This window comes from Panthera pardus, unplaced genomic scaffold (genome assembly GCF_024362965.1).
Source record: "Panthera pardus isolate Hobbes unplaced genomic scaffold, ASM2436296v1 HiC_scaffold_8, whole genome shotgun sequence".
Classification (NCBI taxonomy): Eukaryota; Metazoa; Chordata; class Mammalia; order Carnivora; family Felidae; genus Panthera; species Panthera pardus.
In genome coordinates, this window is record NW_026527013.1 from 51,443,695 (window position 1) to 51,467,461 (window position 23,767).

The window sequence follows — 23,767 nt, forward strand, 5'->3', positions numbered from 1 at the left end:
ATTTACCTACATTAGAACTTACTATGTAATAGGTGTTAGGCTGCCAGAAAATTTTGTTTGATGAGCAGTTGTAGAATGGTGGAAATGTACTTATACTAGTAAGCAAGGCAGACCATTACTTTCCCTTTTGCTAAAAAGCAAAGAAAAATAATAATAAAGATATGAAAAGTTAGCATAACTTTGGCTACCTCATTTTGTAGAACATTAATGTAGTACACAATAAAATAGGACAATGTATAGACCCTTTGCTGTACTTGTTTTATTTATATTTGCCCCTTAAAAGACTTACTTTAAAAATGGAAAAATATTCTGTAGCATTTAGAATACATTTAAAGAACTATCAGGTTACTAGATATTTTCCTTTTCTCTGGCAGGATTCCTCATGTCCATAACATGTTGGTTAAGGCTGTGCAGCTCACCCCCACTCTCAGAGTGGCCAGTCTCCATTAATTGGACCCCGTGATTTCCTCTCTCTTGCTGTATTGGACGTCATGAGCATTGCAATCCCTCTGGGAGTCACCACACCAGATACATCCTACTCAGATATGGCTGCTGGATCAGAGTAAGTGCTACTTTCTAGGTAGTAGGTGCATTACCAATTTGTGTGGAGATAACTTTCTTATGGGCATCTAATAATAAGCAATATTTTCTAAACCCAAGCCTAGCCCACTGTAAATGACATTGGACCTTTCCCTTTTCGCCCATAGAAGCTGGAGGGAAAAAAAAAAAGAGTTAGAAAGGGGAGGAAAAGAATGGGGTGGGGGTGGATTTCTTAGTAAATAATATCATTGAATTAAATTTGCAAGTAGTGATTACATTTTCATTGGTTTTGACGGGTTGGGAAGATTGAAAAATAAAGTAGGTGTCACTGCCTGCTTCTGTAGAATTAATGATTATTCTGATGGAGATAAGGAGTTCTCTCCAACTGATTTTCCTTGAAGGCCTCTTCCTATGTACTTCTCACTGTTCTAGAGTAAAGGGGCTAAAACTTTATATGGGCAGGTTACTTAGAACTTCTGATATTTGGGGTAGAAAACGTGGAAAGCAGTGTCATCTGTTTTTTTATATAATATTCATTGCCTAGAAAGAGGACCTTCAAAATCAGTGGTACCAAACTTTTTTTTCAGCTAAGAGCAGCTTTAGGAATTCAGAATTTGTCGAAAAGCCCAATCCCTAAAATAGACTCTCAATTCTTGAAGAATTTAAATACCAAATGGCAATGAAGGTAGGCCTTCATTATAAAACTTTATATATTATTCACAGTTTAAAAATTTTTAGCTTTTTGTATCCCTTCTCTTTTAAGTTGTCCAAGATTCCCCCTGCTCACAGATTCCCCCTCTTGTCCTTTTACCTCCCTTGTACCCAATCTTCCTTGCTTACAGAAAGGAAGTGGAAGCCCCCTACCTTTCAAGACGAAGTGGCACTACACCAGGATGTGAAAGTCCAGCGAAAGAGACCCAAGGGGCCTAGGGGGCAGCACACCCCCAGAAGCCAAGTCTATTCCAGGCAGTACCAGGGATTAGGGTCTGGGCTGGAAAAATCCTGGTGTTTTGAATATGTTCAGGTCCAGTTCAGACTCTTGATCCCACAGCCACTTCTTGAGTGAGGTGGGTGTTGCTCTAATTCCCCTGTTTCTCTTGCCATTTTCATAGTCCCTGGGGATTCTTCCCCCTTCAGCAAAGCAAAGCAACTGTACCAGAGCTCTGGGTTCAACTGCATCCCTGATTAATAGTGGTTTTCTTCCTTAAAACTGAGAATATAGTAAAGAGCATGTACATTTCTTCACAAAGCCGCCTAGGATTACTTAACTGTTTATTGTCTTCCTTAAAGAGGAAGACTTAACATGAACCTACCCTAAGAAGCAATATATTATATTCTGGGGTAGTCTAGAACTGAAAAATTTTGGCCTTGTTCCCATATAAAAAGGAAGGTGGAGGAGGGTGGGGGGTGGGAAGGGTGGAATTGTGTTCCTTCCAGGGCTTTTTTTCCTGTTTCGTTTTGTTTTTATCTTTTTGCATGCAAAGAGATTCAGTTATGCCAGTAGCTAGACTTCCAAGTTTACAAGTACTATTTCCCAAATCAAGTACTGAAAAATCTTGCTGCATTAGGAACCATAACTGTATAGTGTTCATGAATTTTTGTAAAGTCATTTACTACCTCCTATATGGATTGACTAACAAACCACACAGGTAGACAGCATTAACATTGGTGAGAAATTTCAAGAGAGATTAAATCAAATTAATGTGATCAACCCCAAATTAAATTAATTTGGGATTCATAGAAAAAGACCTAAAGCAATTATTCTTAAAACTGGTGTTTTTCCCAAAGTACAGAGATGACCACCCATAAATGCTGCTGGGTAGTCCAGAAGTAATTGCAGACTTAGGGCCTAAAAATTTGACTGCAAGGTTTCTATTTCCTGAAGCATTTTCATTGTAATTTCTTGACAGATTTCTGATACTGTTGTCATGACTTATTACACAGTTACTCATTTAGTATTTCTACAAAGCAAGATAATGTCAACAATTTGCTTATGTACCATTCTGTTACATTTTAGATGATATTTCTTAATGTTTTACCATGCATGTTCCACTTTTCCTGCATATTTCATTGTTCTGGGCACTCTAAGATTAAAATTAAACTTGGTATGAAAGGCAACATCACTAAGTAAAAGACGTAGATCTTACCTCATGGGATTTTAAATCTGATAACAACAGTATACATCATGCATTTTTCATGTATTTGTAGGAGAACCTCTAGATGTAACAATAGAAGCAAGGATTTTTCTGAATTTACAATTATGCCATAAATGGATTTCAGACATTTTCCAAGAGGTAGCATTATAGCAGCAGGTGGCACGTTGTACTTAAAACACAGTCGACTCAGTATCTGTTGTAAACATGGCTTCTGTGTATGTGCCCAACTGTCATAGCAATTCAAACATAGAGGAAGAAAGGCAGTAATACATTTGCATAAAATGGTTGGCTAATAAGGAAACGCAATCCTAACACTACAGATTTTTACTCCATATTTTAAAACATAGATAAGAGCTGATATATATATATATATGTATATATATATGTGTGTATATATATGTATCAAGGAATATCCTAGGAAATCGCATAGTTACCTGTCAACATGTAACTGATTAATAACCACTATGGAAATTGTAGTTTCCTCATCAAAAGATGAGCTTAAATTTTAATATTTTGCACACATAACAACAGATTAAATGCTGTGCTTTACTAGGAAGTATTGTCCAGTGGGATGGCCTTTTAACCTCCACAATATACATTTTATTTTTATTCCCTAGACTTGCACATGAAGTGCATATGTTCATATTTACCCAGTTGGGAGATGGGTAAGATACAACCAACATAGCTCCATCTCCATGGCCATCTTTTATTTCATGCCACATTCCTTTTTCCCGTCCAGAAAAACTCCATTTCTAATAAACGGCTGCCATGTTTCACCCCATGTGTTCAGTGGTACAAAATCTCTTCTACAAAATATGTACAGTTCTTTGGAATACTTGTTTATCTAGTGAATTAACAATGTTGTAGAAAGTTATTACTTTCTTTTAACTATCCATCATAGAAACTAAATTCTACCTTCATTTTATTAATGCTTGTTTGCCTTCAGTTTCATTTAGGAAACCCCACCTGTTTCCTAATACTCAGAGCTGATTGCCTCTCAGTGAGCCATGTCAGATCATCTTTTCTCAAGAATACTGACCTGCATTCTTGATGTACCCCCCACCCCAGTTCCCATCTTGCAGACACTCTTAAAGAATAAAATGCATGCACTTCACTAACAGAATACTTTCCTATGTCTAAAGTTCTTCTTCACCTAGAAATTACCTTTGCTGTTATTAATAAGATCCCTTCTCACAGTTTTGGAGCATATAACTGGGTGAGTTGGATATATCTCAGAATTTTCTTTTATCCCTCACTTCTCAGCTGACATTGCACCACATTGAACTGCGCACACTTTATTCCTGCCAAGTACGGTGTATTGTATACTTCCAAGCAGGATAAATGTATGTTCCTTAAAGCAAACTATGCATTATTTGATTCCTTAAAAGACCCTTTGATCTCTAAGGCTGAGTTACTACGTGTCCTTGGAGTTTCTGATTTGTGAATCTCTGTTCTAGTTAACTTAAATGACAGATAATCCATTATTGAATTCAAAGTTATATGATCATATTCCTTAATTATCTTTCTCAAGATTCCCTAAAATCTAACCAGGTAACAATCAGAGTTACAAGTTCTTTTTTTACCAAAACTTGTATTTTGTCCTTTGTTACCTATGCCTTTTTATTATCAAGTAAAGGCTTACATTAAATTTCTAAATTTGAACACATTTATAATTATTGTATATTAATAAGTTATACTTGAGCACTTTGCTTTCGACTCATTGAGGATACAAAAAGATTCTAAGCCAAGTTTTTCAATAAGCCTGGTTACTTAAGTTTTTAAAAATAGAATGTTATCCTGGTTTACCACACCAGTTAAACATAGTGGAAAGAGTACAGGATTTGGAGTTAGACATTGTTTCAAATTCTGGCTCTGTCAGTGTGTGACCTTGGTGAAGTCACATAATCTCACCGCCTCAACTTCTGTAAAAATGGGGTGCTATTTACCATGTTTACTAGTTGCAGAGTAAATGAATTAATGTACATCAAAGCACCTAGAAAATAACGGGTGATTCAGAATGGTAGCCACTACTACTCTTACTGTTTGTCAGTAGACAATAACTTCTGAGTACAGTTCTGATTATTTTGAAGTTCTGTGGTATTACCATGCAGCTGTTAAGTAATTGTGTCCTTGATATGCTTGCATGTCATTGGTGGATGAGAAATTATTACTCTAATATTTGAAAGGTGTTTGGGGGTTCATCAAGATGAGAGGTATGATAAATATAAGATGCCGTTGTTTTTACCTGTACTTTCTTCAGGGTATCCTGTCTTGGTAGTGAATGGAAGAGGGCCTGGTCCCTGGGGCAGTGCAGAAGGCACTTTCATCATCTCACTCACTGCAAATGTCATGTGAGGTTTCATGGAAGTATTAAGAGATCCAATTAAGAAGAATAGTTCTGAGTCTAAACCAGCCCAGAGTGGCTTCTCTAGGGGAAACTCCCTGCTCAGCTGGTACGTTTGTGTTTGTCATTAGGGACACCTTGTATTCCAGGTGCCTGCCTTGAGACATCTGCCTGTACTGGCTTCATGTTACACACAAATCCACATTTAATAACACTCCTGTTATTTATAGGCTTAGTTACGTTAATCAGATTGTTTCACTGAGTTCCTTCTCTTATTCTAGTGGCTGGTGGTTGTGGAAAGTGGAGGGGTTAGAATGGGAAGTTAAAGTCTTAGTTTAAGGGAAGATTAGGTGTTATGCTATCATGCGTTGCTTTTCGCCTTTGTGCAGCCCTGAATCTGTGGAGGCTAGTCCAGCAGTTAATGAGAAGAGCGTGTATTCCACTCATAATTATGGGACCACTCAGAGGCATGGGTGTCGAGGACTGCCTTATGCTGTGAGTATGCATTTGTTTCTCTCCAGAGCAGTGATCTTCCTGGAGTGTAATCCATTCTTATACATTGTGACTTTCTTGAAATGTTTATATGCAGCATGACGAAGTTGCCCCTTTTGCACTTCCCTGCCTCCAGCGGACGTCTAGCCCTGCATCATTGTTCTTGTTTTTATGTCCCAGTTGACCTTGGCATTTTGTTTTATCACTTTCCTGGTTGAAGCCAAAAAACAAAGGGTACTACTTTCTTCTTTCTTTCCATATGTACCATACTTTAGGGGAGAGAGGGGCCAGTGTTTGGACACTGTTGATTTAAAAAATCTTATTTTCAGGATCATAATTACGGAGCCCCTCCTCCTCCGACACCTCCTGCTTCTCCCCCTGTCCAGACGATCATCCCTCGTTCTGACCTGAATGGCCTGCCGTCGCCCGTAGAGGAACGCTGTGGAGACAGCCCGAACTCTGAAGGAGAGACTGTTCCTACCTGGTGTCCTTGTGGTCTTTCTCAGGATGGCTTCCTTCTCAACTGTGACAAGTGCAGGTAAGATCATGCTCCATCTCAATTCAAGCCTGGGTTGCTGGGATTAGGGTTTCTTATTAGTAGGGAAAAGCTCAAAGTATTCTTTCTTGTGTTTGTTAATGTAGATGATTCCTTAATGCTCCTTGGCTCGAATTCTCTGCACTAGGTGAGAATTGCTGACAACAAGGAATGAGAGATTGATGTTAAAGCTATTGAATTTGATATGAAATTTAATGTCCTGGAAACATTTGGTAGGTGGGAGGAAGGGGGTAGTATACACAGAGACACGTCTCCCATGTGTGCAATGATGTGCGGCATGCTGTTGGAAGGACTACTTTAAGTTTATTTTCCCTCTTTAGGGGAATGAGCAGGGGGAAGGTTATTAGACTTCATCGGCGGAAGCAGGACAACATATCAGGTGAGCTGAAAATGGGTTGGGCCCGCATTTTGACAGATAAATATTTTGCAATTTACATAATCATCTCAAGAACTCCTGTAAGTTCCCATGGTCCCAACTCTTCATGAAAAGAGAAAGCTGTTCTCTCACAAACACTGTGTACTTCTCTTGTGAATTAATATATCCAAAAACAACATTTTAGCCCCGAAGCAATCAAAATATGTCATGTGAGCACACATACCAAATAAAATAACGAGATCCTTTTCGTGTTTACATATTGAGGCGATGAAGCTTGGGGACTCAGTACAAGGGAAAAAGTGTATGTGATGTAGAACAGGGTTTCTATGCTTGATGCCAGCGGTATAGAAAGAATCTTGATTTCATAAGGAAGGTGGGTATTTATGTTCTAAAGATGACACAGTTAATAGAAGTTATGACTTCCTGGATATGGGGTAGAGATAAAAGAATAAGCTGCTTTTAATGCACTTTTGAGTTTGTTTGCACAACGTATAAACTATGAAATAACTTTTTTTCAGGTGGGGATAGCAGTGCAACAGAAAGCTGGGATGAGGAGCTTTCTCCTTCCACTGTGTTGTACACAGCAACACAGCACACACCTACAAGCATCACCTTAACTGTTAGAAGAACCAAACCCAAGAAGCGGAAGAAGAGTCCAGAAAAGGGTCGTGCAGCAGCAAAGACGAAGAAAATCAAGGTATGGAGAGTAAAAGTATCTTAAATAGAAATATGTCTGATATAGTTCAAATTCTGGACCAAGAAGGCACCAAAATTCTTTTAAGAAGTTTGATCCAGATGTTTGAAGGGCCACTTTTGCTCTACTTGGCAAAAATCGGCTAATCTGTGTTGTGAATATGTAGACCAACCTCTCTTCTGCCACTCCATACCATCACAACTGGCACAAAGTTTCTTCTCCAAACCCCATCCCAGGTATGAAATCCCAGCCCCGCCTGGCCAAACCCATAGGTACCGTAACCTCCAGTCTAGGCTTCCGCTGTCCTTCAGTATCTCCCCACCTCCTCAGTCCCAAAATACAGTCTGAAATTCTTGTCCTGGTACATGCCCACCTCATGTCATTGGGTTGATTGTTTTTTCCTTGTTTCAAAAAAGTGAGGAAACTTCTCTTGAATGGTTTAGGCTTCCTCAGTGTTGTGGTCACTTTCATGTATTCTCAACTAAAAAGTCTCCAGGAGAAACCTCTTCTGTTTGGTGTTCTTTCTTCCCCATCATGGCAACTCTGTTGCTCTTAGGTGACTTGCCCACCCCTTGTTAAGGGGATTGGTCTTTGTTTCCTTCTTAATTTCAAAACTGGTAAATCTGCAACCTTATGAAATGTTTTTATTTTTCTTTTAGTGACAGGAGTGCATATAGGATTTAAGTGATGCATGCTCTTCCCTGTTAATTACTTAGTTTCACAATGGAAAGTGTCAGAATTAGCCTCAAAGGTCACTGGCCTAGAGCTGCCCCTGTTCTTGATAACAGTGTGGGGAATTCCACTGTGTTTATTACCTAGGGAAAAGGGGACAGACTAAAACACTAGTTCTTGCCTTAGTTTTAGTCTCAGATAGGTATAACTGTCATTCTTGGTACCAAGTTTTGTTTTGTTCTACTTGTTTTCCTCTTTGGGATAGGCATTTCGAGAGGGATCCCGGAAGTCCTTGCGGATGAAGGTAAGGGGTATTCTTCCCTGATGCTGTGTTTTACTTCACTGTGATCTTGCATTTTGGTCAGCTTCTTTCCTGACATTGATGGTCTGGGAATCTTGGACTCTGCTTTTTGTTAGTTTGTAATTGTTGCCATTCAGTTTTCATAGAGCCTTTCTCCAAAGTAGGTTTTCTTGTTTCTGAAATATTTTCCCTTTCTATAATGAGCCTTCATTTACTGGTTTTTCATTAGCTGCTTTCCTGGTGGGCGGGGGGTGGGGGGAAGTGACATTTTATCAAACAAAATGAGGCTGATGTGTTCTGTCGTTGTAATTGGCCTCAACCTCCAAACTGAGGTTTTTCTGGTGATACGGGGTCTCTTGTACACCCACCCTAGCACCATTTGGACTTTAAGCAACGGTTGGAAGGATAAATTTCATCAGTTAAGAAAGTAGTATTATTGATAGGAATTACTCTTACTGGAATTACTTTTGAACTGTTTTGTCCCGGGCATACCTCCTTGATATAGAAGATGCAGGTTATGCTAGTGTGTTTCTTTTCTTCTTATCAAATGAAAGAGCTTATTAGGTGATACTGGATAGTGGTTGGAGATTTGAGAAATTACATGGCAGTGGTACTGGGTAATAACAGTTTCCCCAAAGGATATTTGATTATACTGGTATTTTTCTTTACCTATGTATATGTAAGAGGATAGCATAGCTCCCACCCAGTTCATTACTTATGGCTTCATAACATTTACTTAGAATTAATATCTAATTTAATTCTATAAGCATTTCTATCCCTAAATGTGTAAATGGTTAGAAGCAGAATCTTTCCTGTTGACAGTTATATGGCATAAATATTAAAATCTTTTAGTAAGGAAAATCTTTATTAGGATTAATACACATAAGTATCCATGGAGTACCAATATGATTGATGTTAATGAAGATCACAGGTGACACTTTATCTAAAATATGAAAGCTTCACCTTGCATATACCCATAAACAGACTTGTACATACCTGTAAAAGCACTGGGAAAGGACTTAGAGCCCACGAGCATCAAGAGTCCTAGGATGTTTTGGAACACAACTTACTCTTTTTTTTTTTTTTTTTTTTTTTTTTTTTGGCTAGATCTGTCTCCTGTAAGAGGTCACATTTGCCTTCACTGCCCCTTTATTTTTGTCTCATTTGCTTAGAGGGGACCTTAAATAGACTTATGGGGCAGACATAGCCCTGATTCCAGCTGTTAAGCCCGTTTCTCTTTTATCAGCCAACTGCTGTAACTTGCCTCCAGATGTTCAAAACCTTTTGAAAGGTATTGACTGGCTGCCCGTGAAAACTACATATAAACCTCTACGTGTAAATTGCTTGTATTTTCAAGATGTTGACAGTTCCATAGGCATTTTAAAATTAAAGTAATAAAAAAAATACTAGTTTATTTTGATTCTCATATCAGAATTCTAAGTTGGGTTACAAATTTGTACACAGAATTAATTATTAGTAAGAGCACCACCAAAGATGTGCATGAGACACATAAGAATGGGAAGTATTCATCATATGGATTTCTAATCCCAAAATCAAGAGCTTGCCTACTGGAGACTACTCATAGCCACTAGGTGCCAGTAATACATACACCCAAGTGTGGTAATCAAAAATGACTTCAGATATTACCAGATGTCTCCTAGGGGAAAAATCACCTCTGCTCAAGAACTATGCTCTAAATCCACTGAGTTGGGGTTTCTAGTACCTAGAAGAATGGAACAGCAGAGTAGTCAGTGTTCTGTTAGTGAACAACAGCTAATAATGTGACAAAGGCTTCTAGTATAAATTAAGCGTAGTAAGTCATCAGTTGAGTGATCACGACTGAATGTTTAAACCTGGGAATACTGTTTGGGCCCCCCTAATCCCCAGTCTGATAAGCACCCTTACATCTCAGGTTTTGTACTTTTCTTTGGCTTAACTGCTCCTGATACTTCAGGTGATACTGTGTTCTCAGTGTGTTGGCCTCAGGTGTTTCTTAGATCCCTTTGTTTATTGTTCATTCTTTTGGACTGTGGTGAGAAGGGTAGTGAAAGTGTTAATTTTTTCTTTTCATTCCCCTGTTCCTTGGGAAAAGGACGATAGACAATAGTTCATCAAAAACAGTGACACAAAAGTGAAAGAAAGCAATTGTTAAAATAGATATAAATGTTTTCTGTGTCATTCATGGAAAGTATATTTAATTTTCTTATGCCCATATTTGCAACTTTAGTTTGGACATGGATTTGCAAGTAGCTTTGGCACTATGGTATCTTTTCCTTCTAGTCATCACTGGTATGACATCATCACTATCAGTGTGTGTTTGTTTTCTGATGACACCATGGAGGAGAATATGTGTCATACTTAAGCTGTGTCTCTGTATCTCAAATGTAAAAACTGTTTAGGATAATGTTGTAGATAAATAATTTTTTCTCAGAATTGTCACCATAGAGAGCAGCGTTTTTCCTAGAGAAGTATCCCACAGTACCTCTCAGCATTTTCTACACTCTGTCTACCCACTCCCCTGCCCCCACCTCTGTTCTTCAGACTGCAGCTGTTGAAACTGTCAGAGTTTGAGTGCTAGAAAGATACATTCCAAAATGATAACTTTGTCTCTGGGAAGTGAGATTATGGGTTATTTATTTGGGTCACAGGTATTTTTAGACCTATCGTGTATTTAATTGTATAATGAAAATAATAAGTCACAAAAAACAAACATTCTACTGGAGAGAAGTGAAATACCAGTTTAGGCTGGTACACTAACACAGATGTTCAGTTCAGTATGGAAATTTAAACAGCGTGATCTTTTCAGGTATCTCTGTTGTTCGTGTTTATGAAGATTTTCTTGTGAACTTGATGTCATTCTTCTGATAAGAACAAAATTTATTTCTGTGATTTAAAAATGGTCATAAAATCACAGTGATGTGATGGAACTGTGATCCAAATTTCTCACTTTATAAATGAGGAAACTTCTTGTCTAAGAAGTTCAAGGTCTCACATCTCATTGGTAACAAAACCATGATAGAAGTCAGATCCCCTAACTCCCAGGCCATTGCTCTTTTATGCCACACCAACTGCCAAGTGAAAATTAATTTTCTCTGGAAATACAGCCTGTTTTCCCCCCATTTTTATGCATGGATTCTCCTAACCTTCCTGACCTTTGTTCTCTACAGAATTCTCCTTCTGAAGCACAGAATTTAGATGAGAATACAACTGAGGGATGGGAAAATCGGATAAGACTATGGACTGATCAGTATGAAGAAGCTTTCACTAATCAGTACAGTGCAGATGTACAGAACGCCCTTGAACAACATCTACATTCTAGCAAGGAATTTGTGGGCAAACCTGCTATTTTAGACACTATTAATAAGACTGAATTGGCCTGTAATAATACAGTTATTGGTTCCCAAATGCAGGTAAGGATCAAAGGGTAAAAGACTCCCTATAAGTAAGTGAGACTTTCTGAACCCAGAAACAGGGCCTATAATGGGATTACCATTTCTTTCAAATGTATAATCCTTAGAATAACAAATTAGCCAGCTGATGAGCATCTTGAACCAAAAGCAAGTTGTAGTGACTGGAAACTGTCTGGATACATATTTTTAAAGTATTAATTAAAAACAGATAAATTAGGATAGGAAATGATATATAGCCTCAGTAGGAATTTTTAAGATTAATAGAAAGCTAAGGTTGTTCTTTCTCATTCTTACATTAGACATAGAGCCACTAAAATCTTAATTGTGTATTTCTCTTTGATCTTTTCTTGCTTTTTTGTGAGGGAAGAGGTGACTGGTTCATTGGGTGGAGCCTGTTTTCCTAGAAGCTTTTATCATTGAAGAATTTCTGATTATTGAGCTAAATTGCATACAAATAAAACCTGAAAATATTGGTGCCTTTTCCTCAATTAGGAAATATATTAACTGTCTACCGTACTGGTGTTGCTGTTGTCTAATGTTAATACTCTGGTTTTATTTAGCTACAGTTGGGAAGAGTCACTCGTGTTCAAAAGCACCGGAAGATCCTGAGGGCTGCAAGAGATTTGGCTTTGGACACTCTTATAATAGAGTATCGAGGGAAAGTCATGTTACGACAGCAATTTGAGGTCAATGGGCATTTCTTCAAAAAGTAAGAACATCATTCACTGAGCAGTGAGGGCTAAAGTGGGCCTGGCAGAGTGGTATGGCTGGAAAGAAAGAAAAAGAGAGAAAGAAAGAAGAAAAAACATTCTGGTTGATAGAATGGTCTTAGGGAAAAGATTACAGCTCAGATAAGCTCAAGTCTGTCTGCTATTTGCAGGAAAAATGTGCAGATAAATCTATAAATTGTTTAATGTATAAAGCAGTAATGACTCCTTTGCAAGCCAAGCATTTCTTGCTTTGTGCTTGTTGTTTAATCAAAAGCAGACAGGCATGTGATGTTTTTCAAGTTTAGGAATTGCAAAGGACTGCTGCTGCTTCTGTCAGCATATGCTTCATATTTGAAGTGAAGTCATGGGGTGGCCTTTTTATTTGTGTTGAGAATTACAGGAGTTTCACTTATATCCCTTAGACCATACCCCTTTGTGCTCTTCTACTCAAAATTCAATGGTGTAGAGATGTGTGTGGATGCACGTACTTTCGGTAATGATGCTCGGTTCATCAGAAGATCGTGTACACCAAATGCAGAGGTAAGATTTCTGTAGCAACTTCTCTTTGAATGGAATCACCAAAGGACAAGTCTTCTGAAGATGCAGTCTGAAAACTTCACCCAGATTAATATAAGGTCTGTAGATAATGATTATGATCTGTTATCATAAGATACAAAAAAACAAAAGTAATGATGCTTTTATTCTATCTGACAGGATGGGAGCAGGTGGAGGATTTCTTAGAGAAGGCAGAAATGGGAGAAAGCAAGTTAGCATTTGCTAAAGAGAAATGTCTTATTAAAGAAATTACTATATGAAAGAAGATGTCATTTTTTTAGATTTTCGGTAATAGTGTTGTAAGGGAGATGCTAGACATTTCTAGAATTCATTACTCTGCATAATCCATGCAACTGCCATCAAATTCAGCAAGAAAATCCACAGAGCTTTTTTTTTATAGGCTAAGGAATTTTAATTCTCTGGTACAACTGACAACAGCTTTAAGTGTAGAGCAGAGATCTTATGCTCATTTCTGACATCTCAGGGTTTCTCTATTTATTTCAAAAGTATGAATTTTCAAACAATTACTGTGTAAGAGTTTCATATGAAATGATGGAGTTAAGTAACAGACTACCATAACTCTTAAGTGGAGAGATACTATTTTTCTCTCTTATGGAGAGTTCCTGGTCTTTATGGTAAATTGTAAACCATAAGCCATGTTCACACAGGTGCGACACATGATTGCAGATGGGATGATTCACCTATGTATCTATGCGGTGTCTGCCATCACCAAGGATGCTGAGGTCACGATAGCATTTGATTATGAGTACAGTAACTGGTAAGACCTCCAAAACCTTTCCTAAATGAATGACCTTGTCTTACTTTTTACACATTAAGCTCTTCTATCAGTCTGCTTTTGTTCCTTGTTATTTCCTTTTTTTTTTAACCTCATCTTTCCATGAGTGATTCATTTTTTGTCTGGAAAATGTGGAGGGAGAGACAGATTTAGGGTTAATGTTTTTTTTCCTAGAGACACAGATACATACTATGACAGTGTTCACTGGTCTCCTAACCAACAGTGTTTTGTCTTTATGTCTCTATAGCAAGAACAGTAAAAGGGTAGGTATGAGACACTCCCAAGAAATTGCAGTAGCATCTGTTGTTATGCACACAGCACTTGTGCCAGGGATCATATAGAATGAAAATTTTAAAGTTCACCTCACCCATTCAAGCCATGTAATCTCTCTGAATGAGACAAAGCAGAAAAACTGAGATGGCAAGTCACAGATAAACACGTGATGGATTTTGCAAAATTCATGATCTTTCTCTCTTGGTCCTTTTAGGCCAAAAAGATTATATGTTAACTTGATGTTCATCACAGGTATGAGATGGAAAGGTATTAGGAATAAGTAGGGAATCATTAGGTTAAAAGTGAGGTGAAGGAAGGCACAAGAGAAGTATGGCCTCTTTAGCCCCTGTTATTGATTCACTGCCCAGTAAATAGCATAAAGACATTTGGGAGAATTGAACTTAGTGGAGGCTTTCTTTCCTTTCCACTGACCATATATAAGGGAAAAATTGGAGGTAATATAGCAAATATTGAGTAGCAAATACTGAGAAGTATTCATAGGAGTCTAATGTATCTGTTTAATGTATTCAGAGATATTATACTAGAGGAAATTCCTATACTGTTATTCCAAGAGGATGAATAGAACAGTAGGACTGATTTTTCATGGGTACTAAGACAAGCACTCTTGGTTGTTTCTTTGGAGCAGTAATTATAAAGTGGACTGTGCATGTCACAAGGGGAACCGGAATTGCCCTATACAGAAAAGGAATCCCAATGCTGCAGAACCACCACTCCCACCTCCTCCAAGCTTACCAACCATAGGAGCAGAGACAAGACGTAGAAAAGCACGACGGAAAGAGCTAGAGATGGAACAGCAGAATGAGGCTCCAGAAGAGGATAACAATCAGCAATCAGAACAAGTTCCTGAGAAAGTAACTGTGTCCAGTGACCATGAGGTAATCTTCCCCTGGTCAGAGGATGTTGCTATGGTATTGTTTCTCTGCAAATAAAGAGGATCCCAGCTTGCCACATGTTGTTATAAGTAGGGAGTCCATAATAACACTTAATGCCCTTCATATCAAGGTGGGTGTGCATTCATTCATTGTCTTTCTCCCTCTCTTTTCTTTTTTCTTTTTTTTTTTTTATAATGTCAAACACATCCTTTCAGCTGCTTTCCATGTTTCAGTCCAGAGAATGATGCTTATCGTTTGCATTTACCATGTGGTCTCACATGAATAACACTGTAGGAAGTATTAGAAAATGTTTCTAGAGGATTTTAAGCTACCAGAAAAAAAAAAGATTGCTTTTTCTTAGAGCTTAAGAGTACAGCTGAATATCGCCTCTGTTTTAAAGGAAACAGACAATCCAGAAGAAAAAGCAGAAGAAGAGAAAGAAGAGGTTACAGATGACCAGGAGAACCCAGCTCATAGCAGAAGGGTGGGTACTTTCTAATATCCTTTTGTTCCTGCTACCCACAGCATGTGAACCCTTTCTCTTCTCAGTTTGTATCATCTCTTTCTTTGACAAAGATACCATACCGTCACCTGCACATTACAATTTGGGCTACTTTTTATTTCATTATGATTTATTTATTTTTATCTCAGAGACACACATAGTAGTGGTCTAGTGGTTATTATCTGAGGACGGTCTTAAGAGGGTTCTTACTAACAATCTGGTTTCCAAAGAACTGCCTGGTTGGAACAAAATATGTATGTTAGAGCTTCTTGTTATGGAATTGGGTGAGGGTTTTTTTATTTTGGGGGTTGTTTTTTTTTAATGTTTATTTATTTTGAGAGAGAGTGAGGGAGGGGCAGAGAGAGAGGGAATCCCAAGCAAGCTCTGTGCTATCAGTGCAGAGCCCAATGTGAGGCTCAATCTCAGGAACTGAGACCTGAGCTGAAATCAAGAGTCAGTCACTTAACGACTGAGCCACCCAGGTGCCCCTGGAATTGTGTGAGTTTTGACATAAAAATAAAACTTTTGTTGGTCACATGTTTTCAAAAATTCTCTATTGCTGAAGCCAGCCATGTTTAGTTCTGGTCCTGAGAAGTTAAAATCTACTTCATTATTTTTGAATTCTGAAAACCATGAGAAAAATTGATTTTGATGACTTTTTTTCTTTTCTTCTTGTTTTTTTTAAAGTTATTTATGTTGAGAGACAGTTGCATGAGCAGGAGAGGAGCAGAGAGAGAGGGGTAGAGAGAATCCTAATAGGCTCCACGCTGTCAGCACAGAGCCCAAGGTAGGGCTTGATCCCACGAACTGTGATACCGTGACCTGAGCCGAAATCAAGAGTCGAACCCTTAACCGACTGAGCCACCCAGGCACCCTGGCTATTTTTGGGAGGCACCTGGGTGGCTCAGTCAGTTGAGCTTCTGACTCTTGATTTCAGCTTGGGTCATGATCCCAGGGTTGTGAGATTGAGCCCCACATCAGGCCTCACGCTGAGTGTGGAGGCGCTTTAGGATTCTTTTCTCTTTCCCTCTTCCCTCTCCCCCGCTTGCTCACTTACCTCCCTGAAATAAAAATTTTTTTAAAGTTATTTTTAGTTTTCACTTATGTTCTCTAAGATATATGTATCATTTAACTGGCAAATGTCTTTAAATGTCTACGAATTTCCATTAATAATAACATTTCCTGAAAAATATCTCTACCTTTTATTGAAGTTTCCTTCTGTGTTAATGCTATTTCTTTCTAGACCCGGGAAGACAGGAAGGTCGAGGCCATCATGCATGCTTTTGAAAACTTAGAGAAAAGAAAGAAGCGGCGGGATCAGCCCTTAGAACAAAGCAATTCTGACATAGAGATTACTACCACCACCTCAGAGACCCCTGGGGGAGAAGAGGCAAAAACTGAAGCCCCTGAACCTGAAGTTAGCAACCCGGCTTCAAACATGACCATCCCAAGCACCCCACAGACTGTTGGAGTGAACACCCGGAGGTCTTCCCAAGCAGGGGTAAGAGATGGAAAGACTCCACGCCTTAGACATCCTTGCTTTTACTAATATCCGCTATCTATCTTTTGAAATAGTTAAAATCAGCATTTTCAGCTTCACCTCATATTACAATAAAAAAGGCCATTTTCATCAGCTGATTTGTGGGAATCAGGGAAACAATTTGAATGACTAGACACTTTCAGACTAGAATGTAACTTCATACTGTTTCTGCCAGATAAAACTGTTGACGGTGAGTTCATAAAAATCATTTTGTTTCTCTTTCCGTTCTTCTGTATAGCACAGTTAGGCACCTGACCTTTCCTAAGATTCACAGGATGAACGAATCTTTTCATTCCCTACTCTGGCCATGAATTCTAAGCCTTAAGCCTAACCTCAGTACCTGGGAAAGAAACAAAGGAAAGAATTACTTTAGGGTTCTTAGAACCCTAAAATTAGGTAGCTACCTTCAGCTGACTTTGACCTATCTTATAAATACTTATTAGTAAAGAAATAGGCATCTGCCTACAACCTCTGACTGACTTGTGTAAGTTTTTTTTAAGGATTATGTTTGAGATTAGCATTTCTAAATACTCATTTTTTTTTTCACCACTAAATATTCAGAATGCTTCAAGTGAATAGGAGGCTGGATAGAATGTTTGCTGATAAGAAGTTTGTGGTAAGCATTTCACTCTGCTGTTGTCACAGGATGTTGCTCCAGAAAAGCCAGTCCCCAAGCCACCTCCAGCAAAGCCTTCTAGGCCCCGACCGAAGAGTCGCATTTCTCGGTACCGGACCAGTTCAGCCCAAAGACTAAAGCGTCAGAAGCAGGCCATTGCACAACAGGCAGAGTTGTCACAAGCTGCCTTGGAAGAGGGCGGAAATAACAGCTCTGTGACTCCTACTGAAGCTGGAAATACAGACAGTTCAGGAGAAAACAGGCAATTAATAGGGTCTGACCCAACTGTGGTATCAGTTACTGGATCCCATGTCAACCGTGCAGCACCTAAGTACCCCAAAACCAAAAAAGTAAGTTACAAATCTTCGTAAGTCTAATCTGGCAAGAGCGGTGTCTTAGTAAAGTGAGAGGATCTGTAATGTCCAGAAAATAATGACTCGTCCAAGTTTTACTAGAGAGAAAGTTTTAGATAAAAAGTTTTGTTTGAGGCAGCAAGCTGAAACCATCCTACTACCTTTTTTTGTTCCCTTAACTTTAAGCTTTTTAAAAGCTTAAATTGCTTTTAGCTGGAATTATTTCTCCCTTAATGGTCATGGAAAGGGTGGAGGAAGATACCTTGCATTCTGAATGCCCAGTTCATATTCTTTGCAGCTGCTATATCTGCCTCTGTCCTAGTTTCTAGCTGAGGTTTGTCTTTGTGAGCTACACTGCTGCTTCTGGCTTTTACATCTCCAGCACTGACTAATGATCTCTTTTTTACCTTAGTATCTAGTTACAGAATGGTTGAATGACAAAGCCGAGAAGCAAGAATGCCCTGTTGAGTGCCCTTTACGTATCACCACGGACCCAACCGTACTGGCAACAACCCTGAACATGTTACCCGGTCTTATCCATTCCCCATTAATTTGCACCACCCCCAAACACTACATTCGCTTTGGCTCACCCTTTATCCCTGAGAGACGTCGAAGGCCCCTTCTGCCTGATGGCACCTTCAGCTCCTGTAAAAAGGTATGTCTGTTGTTTATGTGGGTTTTTTTTTAACCTAGAATGCCTGTAATTGTGGCATACCTAACATATTTTCTAGGCAGCCACTCTGTGCCCATGTAAGTTTTTAATGAGTTAATTCTTCAGCCATGAATAGTGATGCATCACGAGTCAGTAGGACTAAAATGGGATATATACTGCATTTTTGGTACTCAATTTGTGAATGTTGACTGTTGTCTTTTCTGAGAGCCCTTGAAGTTACTGAGTTGAGAGCACACAGCACTTGATGACTGAGTAGGGAGGGATGTTCAGGGTGTGCTCTTGTGGTATTAGTTAATGTGTCCATTTGTGATACTGTGTGAGATTGGGCCCCAGGTACTCTAGAGCACTATTGCATAAGTAAAAAATGATCGAATTGTGTTTTGAATTTATTTAATTACTATTCTTATTTGAGTGAGAGTAGAGGAGAAATCCTGTTATAATTGGCATAATTCCTGTTCCTTGATCAAATAACAAACAAGTTGGACTGTTTATTCCCTAGTAAATATGGAACCTACTATAAATTTTCTCTCTCTTTCTCTCTCTCTCTTTTTCTCTCCCCCTCTCCCCACTGTCTCTCTAGTTACATACTGTTTTTGGGTCTAGTGGCAGTAGAGTTTGATGGTTGTTTTTGGAATGCTCTTTCAGAATTCCCAGAAGCCCTGCATATTTTCCAAAGGTGTCTCTTGAGAATAGATCACTCCCTCAGACCTATAATGTCGTTTTTGTGTTTCTAGAAGTTTAGGACACCCTTTCATTTGGTCTTCCTTTGAGGTAGAGTCTGTTCCCTGGAACACCCTTTTCTCTTATCCTCAGATCTGGATTCAGGCTGCCTTCCTCAGTGTCTGCCATTGCCCTCCTCCACTGGCATCACGTACATGAGGATGCTGCATATAGATTATTTGATGTGATGAAGTCTCCAACTCCAGGCAGGTCTTCCCTGACTCCTCCAAACTTAAAGCTTTTCTCTTCCCCAAAGAGCAGAAATTATTTCTTGGGGGTGGGGGGGCATAAAAGATGAGATAAAGTGGTGTGGGATATGGAGGGGAGGAGGGCAACAGGGTTCTGTGCACAAAGGAAGGGCACTACCACTGAATGGGTAGCATACACTGAAGAAAGTCTTCCTCATTGCACATCTTACCTAAGCATTTGAGTCATCTAATGGTTTACTTAAATAACCTTAATAAATAGAATAACCCCTAAGGAGAAATTTGACCATGAGATCTTTGCCAAAAGGGAGGCTTTTAGATAATACAATCACATGGATAACTTACACATGTCAAGAATAAAAACAATGACATCTTTCTTGAGGGGGAAAAAAAAAAAACAATAGAAATTTGCCTAAGTGATAAAGGAGGGTTGGGTCTCTGGGGATACATTTTTACACCAAGTCACTTACCTTGGATCTTACAGATCATCTGAGAGGGAGAAAAAATTGCTTGCATGTAATGAGCATTATGATTAACCTTATTCTGTAATAATTGGAGAGTTGTGTTAATTCTGGTATGGCATGCAAATCTAATCTTCTATTAAATTTAGTTCAGTCCCTCATGAAGAGTAACAGCTCAAAATATTAACTACATTTTTAGAATGCTATTGAACAATTAGAGAAGGTGTGACAATTAGATATGGTCTTTAGTTTGGAGGAGCAAGTCAGGTGATGACTTAATATATATGAGAGAGGTTTTTCCTTTTGTTCTGTTTTTGACTGGACATAACACTAGACTTCTAAGAATGTTAACTGTTGAAGCATCTTATCAAGCCAGATAGTGGTATCTCCTATATTGGTCCTTTGAGAAGGGCAGGCAATCATTTACTACAGATTAATAATGAAGTCTGAATTGTAAATAGTATAAACAGGCCTCTTGAAAGGCCCCCTTAATCATTCTGATGCAATCAGTCTTGCTTTTCCAACTAACAGTGCCCTGTAAAAACCAGAAACATGGAGAATATGATTTCAAATCTGATAGAAAATCCATTTCTTAGAACTCTTTTTACCTCATTATAGTTTAAGACATATCTGTAGATCATCTTTGTATCTCTACTGGCAGCAGATAAAAAAACCCATTTAACTCATGCCCATTTTATATTCTCCAAATGTGTCTGACCATCCTTAGTCTTGTTTTCTGCAGGCTCTGCTCAGGCACTTTTATGTATATACGTCATATTAGTCCTCAGGAAGAGTTTAGGCTGTGTATGCTTAGATATCTGATAAAATTATTTTACTTAAATTGGGTCTTTAAAATTATTTAAGCTTAGATCTGAATTGAGTTGAAGTCACAGGTTTAATGTTTACTATTAACATGAAGATTATATTACAAACTAAAAATTTCACTTTTAAGGGGCAGAATTAATGAAATTGGGTCTTTTATCTAGAAATTGAACCCAGCTTTATCCTAGGTGGGAATGGAAAAGAGTTATTTTTAGATTGGCTAGAGAGAACACTTAGGTCCTAGTGTAGGACCTATGAAGATCTACATTATTCAACAAAATTGGATAAATTTCTGAAAGTCTCAGAGGAGAATGTAAACAGATGAGAAAAACCATCGTCCATGGGATTAGTTAGTACAGTGTGCATTGCTGATAGGCCTGTTGTTTCTTACCTGATTAAATGACATAAAAGCCTCATAAATTAAAAGCCATGTAAAGTTGCGTGTGTATATTTTGCATCCAGATTCTTAGAATGTTTGACAGAACATTTTTTGATGTCCCTGGAATTTCTAAATTATATTGAATCATAGCTCTTAAAAAGCACACTATGGCATATCTTTTGTGTGTTCACTTATTTTAAAATGCGAGCATTGATTTGATGAATAGCTAATCAGTCTTTCACTAGTGTCCTTCCTTATTCTTTCTAAATCTTCTTTAAACGTACTTGTAGGTATAATATGAGTGGGGTGTGAGGGATTTGGTCTTCCAGATTTCTTAGAAAACTATCCTGACTGAAAATGAAGCACTTCACTTTGCATTGGTATTTTATTGTATGCGCTGGGGAGGTTATTAATCTGTGTACCTTTATACAGAGCATTGAAATACAGCTGAACAAATCTTCACTAAATATATGTGCCTTGTAATATGTTATAAGCTTTCTTCACATGCATTTTCTCACTAAGCCTTCATGACAACCCTGTGAAGTTGGTATTATGGGCCTTGATTTATAGGTCCAGAAGCTTTGTCTTAGATGGGTTGCCCAGAGTTAGGCAGCTAGTAGAGGCATGGCCAAGTTTTAGTTCAGATCTTTGTGGACTCCAAAACCCAGATTACTTCCTTGCTCCTTCCCCATAGTAATGAAACTCTTTAAAACATTTCTCTCACCTATCTCTAAGCTTCTAAAAACTTTCATACAGAGTTTTGGAGAAGGAGGAAGTATTCTTTTTAGCTAATAACTATAGCTAGAACTGAGGGGCTGGGGATATCTAAAGTTGTTATTAAAGAACTTTGTTAGTTACAAACAAATGTTCACGTTCTTTTTTTATTGGCTCTTATATTGTGTACACATACAGTAGGGCAGGAGGAATGGGTTTGATCGTGTTTCTGTGTTTGACCTTATAGCTAACCATAGCAGCATCTTATTCTTTAGAATGCCCCTGTCCTGGTTTTATTTTCCCTTTTTGTAGTCATCAGATCCAGAATGTAAATTCTTTTATGAGTGCATCTACTTGACACTGGAAATATAAGAACTTATCTTCTCTTGGAGGAAAGCACAGTGACCCCAAGTGAGTCCTGTCATCTGCTCTGAAAAGAAAAACTTGTACTAAAGGTATCTGTAACAAAGGATTTTTCACTCATTTTGTCCTCCAGGGCCTAATTTTCCCCCTCTATACAATGAGTGCTTTGGACAAGGTGACCTCTAAGGTCTCTTCTAAACTGTAAGGTGCTATGTTTCTGACAGTTCATCTTTACATCAGTATTCTGTGTATAAGAGTTCATTCTTGGTCTTGTTTTGCCTTTTCAGAGACCTAGTCATATCATAAAATGTTGGTGCAATTCATTTGACTGTTCAGATCTCTTTTTTATATGCTTATTCACTCTTAACTGCCTTGTGTTTAGTTTTATTTTTGCTTTCATTTGGTAGACCACAAAGCCATTTATTTACACGATGTAAAATTTTCCTTGGTAAAATATTCCTCGCATTATTTCCTAAGAAATGATTATTTCCTAAGTTTCTAAGAGGGTGAATCTATTTGCCCTCTTTGGTGAAGAGAATATTTACTTACCTGTAATACTTGTTCTCTGAAGGTGTAAAATTATAATCACCTTTGCTCTTCCTATTTGGGGGAGGGTCTAATTCAGAAATTGATGTTTATCAAAATTCGATCTGTCTTATGTCAGGGCAGGAGAGCCACAGAGTGGTGAGCAACCTACAACTGTGTATCTTAAGAGAACACAATTACAGGTAAGAAATTTTCTCTCTTCCCCAGGATGAATAATCTTATTATCCTAATCTTTGCAGGCTCACTTTTCTGACCTGAATTTATATCTCATCATTGTAGTTCCAGTATTTGCTACAAAAAATGTGACTGATTAGGAGCTCTTTTTGACTTTTTCCCCTTTTTGGTTTCTACAGAAGTTCATTTGTTCTGGTGATTTGCATTATTCTTCCATAAGTTAACCAAAGTACTTGATAGGGAAAAAAGAACTCACAGGTTATTCCATCTAAGAGTAGATCTTTTGGAAGTATTTTGTACCTATACAGAAGAGCTGTTTATTCTCATCAAGTCTTCCTGTGAAGCTTTTCTATTACCTCTTCAGACATCCCCAGCACAGGGTAGACAACTCTTAAAAGATCTTTTATCTTCTTTCTAGGCACTTATTTTATGTACAGGTTTTATAATATATGATCAGAGTCTCTCTTAAATGAAAGCTAAGATTTCTTGATGTCTTCCCATTTACCCCATCCTAAGCAATATGAAAAGTTGAATAATCATTTTTTATTGGTTTTTGGTGTTTTGATGGGATCTCATTATGTGTAATCCAGATTTTCTCACTTTTGCCCCATAAAAGGATTGTTGGGGCAATATTCTAATATGCTGAAACACAAAAAATACTTGACTCTGGAATTGAATGTGTGTTGGAGTGCATCTCTCACCAGTTGATGTGGAATGATCTGGTTAATGTATTTAAAATAGCTTTACTAAATAGTTCTGAATGATTATTGATAATTCCCTGGTTCTTCTCCTATTACAGCGCTGGATAAAGCAAGCCTTGGAAGAAGGGATGACTCAAACGTCATCTGTACCCCAAGAGACTAGAACTCAGCACCTATACCAAAGTAACGAGAATAGTAACTCTTCTAGTATCTGCAAAGACAATGCAGG

General features: G+C 38.2%; 1 protein-coding gene across 15 annotated transcripts in view; it reads left to right on the forward strand.

Annotated features, from left to right (window-relative positions):
* SETD5 (SET domain containing 5) overlaps positions 1 to 23,767 on the forward strand; it is an 81,960-nt gene that overhangs the window by 34,716 nt on the left and 23,477 nt on the right. For 5 of the 15 annotated variants that reach the window (XM_053897436.1, XM_053897435.1, XM_019428264.2 and 2 more), the window contains 18 exons: positions 375 to 562; positions 1,383 to 1,607; positions 4,957 to 5,149; positions 5,430 to 5,535; positions 5,862 to 6,070; positions 6,409 to 6,467; positions 6,983 to 7,161; positions 8,096 to 8,134; positions 11,299 to 11,541; positions 12,102 to 12,250; positions 12,674 to 12,791; positions 13,475 to 13,584; positions 14,522 to 14,771; positions 15,169 to 15,252; positions 16,514 to 16,771; positions 17,456 to 17,776; positions 18,192 to 18,434; positions 23,637 to 23,766. In XM_053897436.1, coding sequence (XP_053753411.1) covers positions 5,058 to 5,149; positions 5,430 to 5,535; positions 5,862 to 6,070; positions 6,409 to 6,467; positions 6,983 to 7,161; positions 8,096 to 8,134; positions 11,299 to 11,541; positions 12,102 to 12,250; positions 12,674 to 12,791; positions 13,475 to 13,584; positions 14,522 to 14,771; positions 15,169 to 15,252; positions 16,514 to 16,771; positions 17,456 to 17,776; positions 18,192 to 18,434; positions 23,637 to 23,766 — 2,590 coding nt within the window. In that variant the 5' untranslated portion in view covers positions 375 to 562; positions 1,383 to 1,607; positions 4,957 to 5,057. Of the gene's footprint in view, positions 1 to 374; positions 563 to 1,127; positions 1,226 to 1,382; positions 1,608 to 4,956; positions 5,150 to 5,429; positions 5,536 to 5,629; positions 5,767 to 5,861; positions 6,071 to 6,174; positions 6,216 to 6,408; positions 6,468 to 6,982; positions 7,162 to 8,095; positions 8,135 to 11,298; positions 11,542 to 12,101; positions 12,251 to 12,673; positions 12,792 to 13,474; positions 13,585 to 14,521; positions 14,772 to 15,168; positions 15,253 to 16,513; positions 16,772 to 17,455; positions 17,777 to 18,191; positions 18,435 to 23,636; position 23,767 lie in introns of those variants that run through there. The other 10 variants (XM_019428263.2, XM_053897440.1, XM_053897441.1 and 7 more) reach the window with 10 other exon arrangements.